Here is a 13,428-nt window from a genome sequence, read left to right as displayed (position 1 = left end):
CCGATGCCGCCCATGGTTCGTTGTCATTTGTATGTTGAATGTACCTTATGTGTCATGCCTAGTCAAGTCATGTTTTCCCCCTCGGGGTAGTTTTTGTTTGTTTTTGTTTTATTGTTTGAGTAATAAAAGCCTTTTTCTTGCAATTGAGTTCTCGCTCCCTTCATCCAACCTGACAATTTATTTTATTTTTAAATTGTTTAATTCAATTAAATGAATCTGTTTTAGATTTAGCAGAGTTTGGATTCACTGGCAAAAGGTCTATAAAACCTTTAGTCTTGCTTAAATGCAGTGCTTTTTGAAACCGGTGATGTGCTGGCTTATTTTCAGAGCCATCCAGTTATTGAAAGCCTGCAAGACAGCTGCAATTACCAGTAGCCCCTCACTGCAGTACATGATATCCAGGGGGGTGGAGTTGGATCCAGATCTAAGGGGTGGAGATGGGTAGGTTTAGGGATCAGGGGGTGGAGATGGGTAGGTTTATGTAAGGTGGAAGGAGTTGGATCTGGATCCAACTCCTCCCCCTGGATTTCTTGTTCTGCAGTGAGGACCATCTCGCAATTACTGCAGAAAGGCTTTAATGTGCTGCCTGTGACTTAAGCAAATACTCAGGAATAAAAGAAATCACAACGACGTCAACATAAATGCAAACGTAAGGGCTTAAATACACACAGGGATAATTAACGTAACCAGAAACATGTGCGAGCTCAAACAAAAACCATGGAGATAAACTGGCAAAGGAAACACAGGCAACCAGGAACAGAACACTAAAAATAAAACTTATTAGTATACATTTTCACACTCCAGATATAATAAAACACAGTAACTACATGGAAAATGAAATACTAATGAATGCAACAAAGTTTTTTATGAATCAATTATAAATGATAGTCAACAGCCAAACTCACAAGCCTTGAGCGGTTTGTAAAGCTGATCTGAGATCACATCTACAGTCATCCATACTTCTTTTTCCCATTAACAAGAGCTACAATCAGCCAGCTGCCCCTCATTAAAATGCTAATGCTTTGCTTTTGATGCTGCCAGAGTGTCTAATGCATGTATATCGGTTTCCCCTCACAATCGTTTGGGGAAGAGCATTGCCCATTACAAAATCAGTGGGGCATTTCTTCCCGAGTGTTTTATTGGTGCTCAGCCTCAACTGCTTGTCTCAACTAAACCAGAGAGATATAAGAGAGAAATCCTATTATTACCATTATCCTGCATATTTTCTTTAAAATGAGACTGAAATGTGGATTTATAGCAAACAGTGATATTGGCAAGAATGTTGACATGAGCAAACAGGTTTACGGACTAAATGCATTCTAAATAACTATCTGGCTATCTGACAACTCATTGAATTATACTTTCAACATGATGAGGTCATGTGACAGTGTAGAAAACGTCTCCGGTTACTATCGTAACCTCGGTTCCCTGAGAGGCGGGAACGAGACATTACGTCACTGACGTATATGGGAACTCCCTTCCTCCTCATTTTCACTGAAATCTTATTGGCTAACGCCAGCTGGAGACAGCTGGCCAATTGACGCGAAACATGCAAATGCTGACCGGTCCGCGGGCAGTATAAATAGCATGGGCGCGACAATTACGTCAGAATCAAGACTGAACGCTAGCACAGCTGATCAAACGGCGAGCACGGCGGCTGACGTAATGTCTCGTTCCCGCCTCTCAGGGGACCGAGGTTACGATAGTAACCGGAGACGTTCCCTTTCAAGGCGGTCACTTCGACATTACGTCACTGACGTATATGGGAACTGTATAGAATCCCGCCGTGAGCGCAGTGAAGATAAGCCCTGAACGGGGTCAAGCTACACTCCCACGAGAGACAACAGTTCTAAGCCGGCAGCGCCGCTAGGAGCACTCGAACCGATAGGCGAAACTTGACCAAGAACGTCTGTTCCAACTTTACCAAGTTGCATATCCAATGCAATGAAGCGAAGGCTGCACTGGAGGGCAGCACAACACCATAAACACTCAAGCACAAGAGTTAACAGTGTCGACGGCAATAGCGGTGACAGCTGCATAACCTTATAGCCATACACAGAGTTAACAGCACATTGAAAACTACTGCGTAATGCGGAAACCGCTATGTAACATTATAGTCATAACACAGAGTTAGCAGCAATGGTAACTCTGCATAATGCAGACTAGGCCTACTGCACAGCTGGTGGTAACAGTTCATGCAGTACATAAATAAAACTCACCGAACCCACGACACTATAGGCAGTGCATAAAACTTGAAACCCTGGCAAACGTGTTCTGAGAAGACAGCCAGCATACCTAATCCCGCAGGCATTAAACCACATTGAAAAGCGTCGAATTCAGTGAGAAAGTCTCAGTATAAAACAGCACGTCCCTAGTACCATCCACCAAGCACACAAACAGCTAGTCAGACTGCTGCCTAGTGATCCACGCACATCCGCAAAGCCCTTACAGGGCCAACAGCACTCTGAGCATCGGCATCATGCGAGGCTGACGGCTCAGCAGATAAGGCGGGCAGGGATCAATCTGTGCTCTGAACAGTGTAAGCGACTTCGGAACGCAGCTTGGTCTCGGACGGAGAGTGACGCTGCAGTCACTAGGTCCGAGACAATGCAACATCATTCACGTAGAATGAGCGTAGGTCTCCAAGTGCTCGCTGGGGCGAGAGCAGGTGGAAAGGGCATCTCGAAGAGAGCTCTCAGTACTTATTAGTGTGAAGTGTCTTGCTCAACTCAGGACCCAGCAGCGGACACACAAGAAGGTTCCACAGCCTGGGGCTGGGGGCCAATCGTCTGTAGAAGCAGGACCTTCCTGAGGGGGATTGTCATGGGGGAGCCCCATAACTCTCTCAGGTCCGTGAACCGGGGATGATAGGCCAGTAAGGGGGTCACAAGGAAACTGACACTCCCTTGTAGAACATAGCCCGATGTTCTATAGCCGATTTACGGAAGTGCAAATTAACACATAGTTGAATGTACATAAACACAGTGCCAGTGGCCGTAGCGACAACAACTGTGAATATACGCAGTTAGATAATAGCCCCATTATAGCATAGCACTTCAGAAGTACACAAACACAGTCGTAGCCATAGCTAGAACTGGGAGTATACGAGTTATTACAGAATAGCCAGTTGCACTGAAGGAAACGGGGCAACATAACAGCGTAGCACATGTACGTAACAGCATCGGTCGCTGTAGCGCCAACTATACGCAGTAGCTCAGTATAGGCACTGAAGGATACGGGGCAACACCGCAGCATGAACACATCCATGTGCAAATAATGCAGCGCAGGTCGCCGTATCGACAGAGACTGTGAATATGCACAGTTCGACTGGGATAGCTAGTTGCACTAGATACAGGGCAACATGACAGCATAACACAAGTACATAAGAATAGCGAATCCATGTATGTACATAAACGCAGTGTAAGTCACCATAGCTGAGATGCACAGTTAGATCAGGATGGCTAGCTGCACTGAAGGAAACAGGGCAGCATTACAGCATAACACATCCGTACACGTACATACATCCAGAAACTGTGAATATGCATGGTTAGATTAGGATAGCTAGTTTTGCACTGAAGGAACAGGGCAACAAAATAGCAAAAACACATCCTTGTACACATAAGTGCAGTGTAGTCGCCGTAGCGACAGAACTGTGAATATGCACAGTTAGATAGGACAGCTGGTTGTTGCACTGAAGGATAGAGGGCAACATAACAGCATAACACATCAGTGTGCACATTTAAAACATCTGTGTGTACAATGCAGCGCTAGTCGTCGAAGCGACCGAAACTGCATCAATATGCGCAGTCCAAACATAATGGTCAGTTATGTTGAGGGCAACATAACAGCATAACGCTTCAGTGTGTACACAGATGCAGCGCAAGTCGCCGTAGCGACGACTGTGACTATGCACAGTTAGATATGATAGCTAGTTGCACTGAAGGATACAGGGCAATGTGATAGCATAGTTACATTAATGTGTACAAAAACACAGCGTCAGAGGCATAGCGACATCGACTGTGAATACGTAGTTAATCAGAATAGCCGGTTGCACTGAGGATACAGGGCAATATATAACGGCATAAATCATAGACATATCAATGTCGTAACATATCAGTGCGTAGTGTGTACACAGCGTCAGTTGCATCGCACAACAACTGTGAATACGTAGTAATCAGAATAGCCATTTGCACTGAAGGATACAGGGCAATACATAACGGCAAAAATCATAACACATATCAGTGCGTAGTGTGTACGTAAACACAGCGTCAGTTGCATCGCGCAACAACTGCGAATACGTACTGTGTAGTAATCAGAATAGCCATTGCACTGAATGATACAGGGCAATATATAATGGCATAAATCATTACACATAACAGAGTGCGGTGTGTACATAACACAGCGTCAGTTGCATCGCGCAACAACTGTGAATACGTAGTAGTCAGAATAGCCATTTGCACTGAAGGATACAGGGCAATATACAACGGCAAAATTCATAACACATATCAGTGTGTAGTGTACATAAACACAGCGTCAGTTGCATCGCGCAACAACTGTGAATACGCACTGCGTATTAATCAGAATAGCCATTGCACTGAAGGATACAGGGCAATATACAACGGCAAAATTCATAACACATATCAGTGTGTAGTGTGTACGTAAACACAGCGTCAGTTGCGTCGCACAACAACTGTGAATACGTACTGTGTAGTAATCAGAATAGCCATTGCACTGAAGGATACAGGGCAATATACAACGGCAAAATTCATAACACATATCAGTGTGTACTGTGTACGTAAACACAGCGTCAGTTGCATCGCACAACAACTGTGAATACGTACTGTGTAGTAATCAGAATAGCCATTGCACTGAAGGATACAGGGCAATATACAACGGCAAAATTCATAACACATATCAGTGTGTAGTGTGTACATAAACACAGCGTCAGTTGCATCGCGCAACAACTGTGAATACGCACCGCGTAGTAATCAGAATAGCCATTGCACTGAAGGATACAGGGCAATATACAACGGCAAAATTCATAACACATATCAGTGTGTAGTGTGTACGTAAACACAGCGTCAGTTGCATCGCGCAACAACTGCGAATACGTACTGTGTAGTAATCAGAATAGCCATTGCACTGAAGGATACAGGGCAATATACAACGGCAAAATTATAACACATAACAGTGTGTAGTGTGTACGTAACACAGAGTCAGTTGCATCACACAACAACTGTGACTACGTAGTAATCAGAATAGCCAGTTGCACTGAAGGATACAGGGCAATATCGTGGCATAAGCATAACACACACATATCAGTGTACATAAACACAGCGTCAGTGGCATCGCACAACAACTGTGAATACATAGTAGAATCAGAATAGCCAGTTGCGCTGAAGGATACAGGGCAATTTTTAGCGGCATAAATCATGAACACATTTAGAGTGCGGTGTGTACGTAAACACCGCATCATTTGTGTTGCACAACAACTGTGAATATGTTGTAATCAGAATAGCCATATGCACTGAAGGATACAGGGCATATATAACGGCACAAATCATAGCACATATAGTGTGCAGTGCGTACATAAACACAGCGTCAGTGGCGTAGCGACAACAACTGTGAATACGTAGTTAATCAGCATGGCCAGTTGCACTGAAGGATACAGGGCAATATACAAAGGCACAAATCATAGCACATATTAGAGTGCAGTGTGTACATAAACACAGCGTCAGTGGCGTAGCGACAACAACTGTGAATACGTAGTTAATCAGCATGGCCAGTTGCACTGAAGGATACAGGGCAATACACAACGGGACAGATCATAGCACATATTAGTGTGCAGTGTGTACATAAACACAGCGTCAGTGGCGTAGCGACAACAACTGTGAATATGTAGTTAAATCAGCATGGCCAGTTGCACTGAAGGATACAGGGCAGCCTGACAACATAAGCTGTGTAAGCACATCAAAATGTAATGTTACGTAGGCCCAGCGTCAACAGCATAAGCGGTAACAACTGCGCAACCCCGTAGTCAAGACTGACTAGAAGGGGGGGTAAACAACACTCACCGGATTGCGGCACTTTCCCTTGTCAGAGCGGGGCGGCCAGAGACCTCTATGCTAGAGACTCATAGCATGGATACTTTCCCTTTTAGACACGGAGCCATGGCCTTTGCCTCGTCTCTCTAGACGCGCGTCTTGCGCACGACTACCAAAGGACGCCGTGGAAGACGGGAGTCTTTCTTGAAGCAGCCTGGCTGAGATACTGGGCTAAAGTATCCTTATCAACAGAGCCTATCGCGTCGAGTCCTTCTAGCTAGCCCGCGAAGAGGACCGGAGTGGCGACGGGCAGCGTCAACTCGTCTTAGGGCGGGAGAGGGCCCACCAGCGGCCTGCTGGCGGCAGTGGGCCTCATCCCCGCTGATGCCCGGGTTATTCCCCTGAGGGCGCGCACTGTCCGGCACATGCCCGTCGTCGTGAGTGCGGCCTCGGTTGATCCTTGTTAGGGTAGAGCGAGTCGATAGGACCCGCACATATCTGGCATGTAAGTTAGCAGCCATCGGATGCGGGGAGGAAACATGGTGAGTAACCTCTATTGCAACTTCCACGATGACTTCAGATAAGACTTCTAGCGTGAAGAAAGAGATTCTGACGTAATTGTCGCGCCCATGCTATTTATACTGCCCGCGGACCGGTCAGCATTTGCATGTTTCGCGTCAATTGGCCAGCTGTCTCCAGCTGGCGTTAGCCAATAAGATTTCAGTGAAAATGAGGAGGAAGGGAGTTCCCATATACGTCAGTGACGTAATGTCGAAGTGACCGCCTTGAAAGGGAACTGACTGTTTAAATGTTAATGGTAGAATAATGCCTTTTTTTTTTTTTTTTTTTTTAGGCAGTGTACAGTGTTTGTAATGATTATGTTTGGTTTTGACATTCTGCTCAGTTTCCTTTAGTTCCTGTTTCCCACTCTGTTTAGGGGCCATTTACACAACACCGTTTTCAACTAAAAACGCGTAATAGGCATGTAATGTTTCTTTACAAAGTGTCATCGCCAACTATTTTTACCCGATCCTTCACTTAAATTTAGCTTTGTTGGTTTAACCTAGGATATTTAAGTTGGCTCAGTGATGTTAAATAACATTTTTCATTTAGAGTAAAATAAATTAATTTAAATGTCACCAGCTTTATAGGTTATCATTGATGTTGTTTTTAGTGAATAATTTAAATGCTTCTCATGCTTTAGAACATTATGAACTTAACATGTTTGCGTGTCCTTTTATTTTGCAGGATGGATGATATCCAGTTATGTAAAGAAATTACAAGACTGAAGAAAGAGCTTCAAAAGCTTCTGTCTATCCCAGGTGAGATCTGGAAATGCCTCTGGCATATTATATTACATCAAAAAAATAAAAAATAAAAATAAATAGGCTAAGTAAAACTTTATTAGCGATCAATGTTTTTGTTTTTACAGTTTACCGATTTAAAAGTCCCTTTCACTGTACCTTTACTAAAGTTACGATAAAAATGAGAAATCTCTCTTTGTTGAAATGTTTTACAATTTTCTAAAACAGGGTTCCTCAAACTCGGTCCTGAAGGGCCGCTGTCCTGCAGAGTTTAGGTCCAACACTGGTCAAACACACCTGAGCAAGCTAATCCGTGTCTTCAGGATCACTAGAAACTCACAGCTAGGTGTGTTTGATCAGGGTTGGAGCTAAACTAAGCAGGACAGTGGCCCTCCAGGACCGAGTTTGAGGAACCCTGTTCTAAAAGTAGCACAACATAAAGCATACTAATTAAACCACTAAATCCCAACCTCATTTTGCATAGATTATTTTGTTTTGTTTTTTCTGTTAGAATAAGAAGTGTTAAAATCCATTTTCAGATAATGACAAGTCTAATGAAGACAAACAGAAGGAGGAAGAGTTTCTGAAACAGATTCATAAATTAGTGGAGGCAAGAGACTTCCTGGTAGATGACGTGGAGTTTGAGCGCCTCAGGTGAGCCAATTTCAGCAATGCTGGAAAAAGATGGAGGCTGACACACAATTCATTTGCACCCTTTATTAAATCTCTGACTGAGCTCAATTCCGAGGCAGACAGGATTCTGTTGAAGGCCTGAGGGGAAAAAAAAACATTACTCACCCTCTATGTACATAAGTAATAGGATTTTATTTGTAATAAAGCCATGCTGCTGTGATTTCAGGAATTTAATTCAGGAATATTCTGTTCAGTGCTTGTGGCGTCTGCACAAATTTGTGATTGAATCTGGACTCAGTGTTTATATGTTTATGCTTTGCCTTCCCTTACGAAAAATAAGTATACTTCAAGTTCATTTTCATACTTCAACCCCGGTACGCACCAAACAAGCAGACAGAGACCGCTGAAAAGATGGATCTTGGTCCACTTCCAAACAAACTCTGGTGCGGTTCGAATGATATATGAACGCAACACGAACCAAATAGCCAACATGTAAACGAACCAAAAACAAGAAGATAAAACACTGAAAAGGACAGAATGCTCACGCATATCGTTTAGTAGTAAAAGTAGTCAACTTTGAGTACACAACTAGTTTACAACTAAGCTTTTCATTTGTACTGCAACTATACTACAAGTACTTTTACAGTCAAATATACTGTAAGTATATTATGTCAGTAAGTCAAGTATACTTTAGTGCAATTTAGTGCAGTGTAAGTATATTTTCTGAGAAGTACATAAAGTATATTTCTGAGAAGTACATAAAAAGTGGACTGAAAGTATACTTTCTTCATTTTAGTTATAATAAGTATACAAATAACACACTTGAATAAACTTTTCATAAGGGTTGTCTATAATTATGGTAGATATTTACAAAATTTAAAGACAACTGACCCCACAAAATGCTTTAAAGATTTAATGTATTATTTTCATCTATTCTTCCAGTTTTAGTACATTCTTCTTATGAGTGCTAAAAAACATTACTATATTGCTACTATAAGACCATTACTATAGTCTTCACATAATGCTTTGCACCATAATCATCATAGTTACCTCTGCTACACAGGGAACGGGAGGAGGACAAAGAGATGGCTGAGTTTCTTAAGTCCAAATTACCAAAAAGCTCTCAAACCAAGAGTAAGTCATTCTTTTATGGTTTGTTGAACAAAGTAATGTTTATTTTAATGTTTAATGTTAATGTTCATTTAAATGTCTTTCTAATCTTTTGTCCATGTCTATGTTTTAAATATTTCAGTATAAAAAAAATATTAAAATCAAAAATATGAAATATTATCATCAAAGCTGGCAGCCCTTACTGGCAAACTGTCAACATTTGTTTTTAATAATAATAACACAACAATACAACTTATTAACAATAAAGCAATTTTAGATTCCGCTGATTTAACGCCTTCATTGGCCTGTTCTCAACAAGCATGAATTATATGAGTTAGAAATTGTACTCTTATGACAGTCAAGTACACATTTATTCCCCTCATTAAAATGGCATAAGTGGATTTCCCAGTTCACCAATAATGTATTGTCCCAGATTAACAAAACACTGTGGCCAAACTGGGACGGTGTCAATGTCACATTAGACAAAGAAAATTAAAGTTACATGAAAAATATTATGAAAAAATCTGATTTGCATACAATATTGTTCAGAAGTTTGGGTTCACTAAGATTTCTTAAAATGAATTAATACTTTTATTTAGCAAGGGTGCATTAAATTGACCAAAGGTGATGGTAAAGACATTTATAATGTTGTTTTTTTCTTTATTTAATACTTTTATTTTGAACTTTCTATTAATCTAAGAACCCTGAAAAGAAATCATTGTTTACACAAAAATATTAAGCTGCACAACTGTTTTCAACATTGATAATAAGAAATTCTTGAGCACCAAACATTAAATATTGCATATTATAATGATTCCCATGAGTAACGGCTGCTGAAAATTCAGCTTTGAATAATACTTATAAATGTTTTAAAATAGAAAACATGAGTTTTCTATTGTAATATTTCACAGTATTTATATTTTTTTTATCAAATAAATGCACCCTGGGTGAGCATAAGATAGTTCTTTAAAAAAAAAAGATTATATATATATATATATATATATATACCACCCTCAGTCTTTTGATATGTAAAAATTAATATCATAATTACAGTATACCCATCATATTTTGTATTTTTATATGGGAAAATGTCCTAACTGTCCTCACCATGATAAAACCTACACATTTTCCCTGGGTAAACTCGCTGCATCTTTGTGTATAAAAAGCTCTTTGTCTATGGACCTCTTCTATGTAGATGTTGGGAGAAGACCCCCCAGAGCCCAGCAGAACACTACTCCCTTTGCAACCAAGACTGGCCTCACTTTACTGAAAGAGTGCTGTGGATTCACCTGCTCTATAATGTAAAAGACACACTTTTGGCAGTGGCAGCAGGAACACAATGCGATTCTGGAGCCTTGGAAGAGGGTGACCTTTTAATGACATCAGGAGACTCAAAGAATATAAGCCAACACTAGAGGTCTCTGAAAGACGAAACTATGAAGTTGTCTGTTAAAGAGAAGTGGTCCATGCGTCTCTCTTAGATTATTTCGCTTCCATTTGCTAGCTTTTTACCTAACTTCTTTCTTCTGTCCAAAATTCTGTTTCACTGTATTACAAAGAACATTTTCTCCAGGGTCCTGCTGTCAGCAGCTCAGCTGGTTTGCTGTCATTCCCTACCCTTATCTTTTCCCTCAGGAGATGTTGCTACAGCACTGCAGTACCTGTGACTTCATCATCCATAAATGCTTAAGTTTCAGTAGAGATTACATTTCGTACCAGTGGTGTACCTTTGGCGACATTTCTACAAAATGATATTACATTGTTCTTGCCAGTTTCATGACACTTTCAAAGTGAAATATCCACTGAGTGGGGCTAAAAAAGATGAACGTGAATCTAGCAACATTTGTGTGTATTGCTGAGGTTTAGAATTGAAATGTCTAGAGAGTGGCACTAAAAGGTTAATGCTCTGTTGTGTTTAAAAATAATGTAGCACCTAAACCCTACCTTGAACCTAGACTGACAGTGTTAACAAAAGCATACAAATGCATTTGCTGAAGCAAGCATGCCATTTAAGCTTGCTTCTTTTTGCTCTTTTATCATGACTTGTGTCCCAAAAGCTGTACCAGATGAGCTACCAAGCAAGTTTACTATGTCAGAAAAGCCTTTCATATGGAGCAGGTTATGCGATGGGAACAGTTAAATGTATTAGTTCACAATCCATGCATATGATAAAAGTGTTTTGAGGTCATTTTGTTATTGTGCAAGGAGCCATGCGAAAATAAGCCTTTATTATTCAGTAATCTGCCCCTATAATACTTTGTGTGATAAAAGTTATGCCAATGTTAATTTCAGGAGGAAACTGAAGTGAATTGTATATGCATAGGTATGTTTTTGGAGTTTTGCAAAAATAGAGGTAGATGCATGTATTTCCAAAGAGCCTATGTTGTACAGTGTCTCAATGGCTAATGAGATTATTACACCACAAGTTGAACAGTTAAGCTAAATGAGTTATTTTATTATGTTACAACAATTTCCATAATTGACAATAACTGTTTTCTCAGTAAAAAAAATTCACAGGAGCGCAGACGCATAAAAAAAAAAAAAAAAATGAATTAAATGAAGAACATTTCATTCTGTTGAACATCATCTGATAGAGTCACACCAGGAGCCTGTATATCCACAGCTTGAAGTCCAGCATCACTCACAGTGCCAAAGCACTTGTTTATGTTCTCTAGCAGAGTGCTTTCAACAATGTCAAGGGCTCTTCTCTGTGGAGACATGGTTCCATAGCAACCAGCGCATAGAACAATTCATCTTTAGCCGCTTTAGTGGCTGTTTAGTAGCTAAAAATGCTGTTAATCAGGAGTCAATTCACACCTACAGAGCTTAGTTGTAGATGGCAATGGAAAAGATCAACAGGTCATTATGACCAGGTGGATCCAAGAATAATGGTTAACAGTTTGGATTTTGTTTGCATGAGTGGAGGACTTAAACTTATCAATAATTCAACTAATCAGCTTTGACCCCGAATTTAATTATGCTTATCTACTTTATTACAGGATTAATTGTGGTATTAATAAGCATCATGAGGCATTGGTTTAAGAAGCCTTTTAATTAGTATGTTAGACTGCGACCCACAGTTCTCAGCGGTGAGCATTGTGAGTGGAAACCCCTGTTGACTCTGGTCTTAGTGAGTCTTTATCGCTATTAAAGGTCGGTCCTGTCACTCATACACTAATCAGCTGACTGCAGTCTGTCTCTTCTGAGCGGACTGCTCACATCTGCTCATTAAACTTAATGGTGTGATTCTCAAACATGAAATGAGTTGATTTTGAACTACCATTTAGCATTTTTGTTAACCATTTTCATTTGGTTCTATGTTGTACTTTCTTTTCTTTCTTTTTTTACATATGAAAACGATAAGCCATTAATATTGAATTATGTGATTTTTTTTTTTTTTTTTTTTTTTTTTTTATATGTGTAAAGTCTCTGGACAAAATTGCAACCGAAAATGTATGAATGATGTATATGGATTTATATGAATTCATTATTTATCAATTCGACAAAAAGTGAATTGTCAAGAAAGTGTGTCATCAGTGTTATAGGCCTATTAGCGTTATTTATATAGTTTGTGTTAATGTTGAATTAGCTTCAATTTTAATTTAATTCAATTTTTTATTTTATGTGCGTTTGTCATTTTTGCTTTTTAATATTTCTAAATAGTTTTCATTCATTGAAATTAGTCATTTTTATTTTTATTTTATTTAAACGTCTAACATTTATACTTCATTTCAGTTAACAAATATGTTTTATAATAATTTTAGTTTTAGTTGACTATAACAACTATATGTTATTTCAGTTCTGATCCACAAACAACAGATATCCATTTTCAATGTGACTGTGGCCTGAAGGGATTTCCCTTTAAATTTCATCTGGAAAACATCTGCTGCCTTTTGTGGCTGGTGACTGGATGTAAAAACATAAAGGCTGTGTCTCTGAATGACTTGAAGTACTATAGAACACTGCAGCTACAATTAGAGTAACTGTTGCCCCTGAGGTTGTCTCCTTTATGAAATAATAAAACAGTCAGTTTACACTCTGATGCATTCTTTCATATCGCTCTCATCTCTCTTTTTCTTTTTCTTTGGTAAGACACTGATGTAGTCCATGCATGAGCTTACAGTTATGTTCAGTACCAGATTACATCAGGTTGTCTTGCTATGCTACACTGTCAAATTTATTTCAATAAAACTGCTGGAACAAAATTTTAACTATTTATGTTGTCTTTAGCAACTGGTCTCCGGTATCTTTATTTACCGGTAGTATATTTACATTACAGTTGAGCTGAATGAATCTGGATTTTTTTTTTTTATATTTTTTTTTTTATATAGAAATCA

General features: G+C 39.8%; 1 protein-coding gene across 1 annotated transcript in view; it reads left to right on the top strand.

Annotated features, from left to right (window-relative positions):
- Positions 1-13,145, top strand: part of pik3r6a (phosphoinositide-3-kinase, regulatory subunit 6a) — a 25,068-nt gene extending 11,923 nt beyond the window's left edge. The window contains exons 3-6 of the mRNA XM_082137052.1: positions 7,293-7,366; positions 7,888-8,002; positions 9,045-9,115; positions 10,287-13,145. Of these exons, the coding sequence (XP_081993178.1) occupies positions 7,293-7,366; positions 7,888-8,002; positions 9,045-9,115; positions 10,287-10,396 (370 nt within the window). The 3' untranslated portion in view covers positions 10,397-13,145. The remainder of the gene's footprint in view (positions 1-7,292; positions 7,367-7,887; positions 8,003-9,044; positions 9,116-10,286) is intronic.
- Positions 13,146-13,428: the final 283 nt, after the last annotated feature.

This window comes from Leuciscus leuciscus, assembly GCF_965113295.1.
Source record: "Leuciscus leuciscus genome assembly, chromosome: 14".
NCBI classification, from domain to species: domain Eukaryota; kingdom Metazoa; phylum Chordata; class Actinopteri; order Cypriniformes; family Leuciscidae; genus Leuciscus; species Leuciscus leuciscus.
This window is presented reverse-complemented; position numbering and strand designations above follow the sequence as displayed.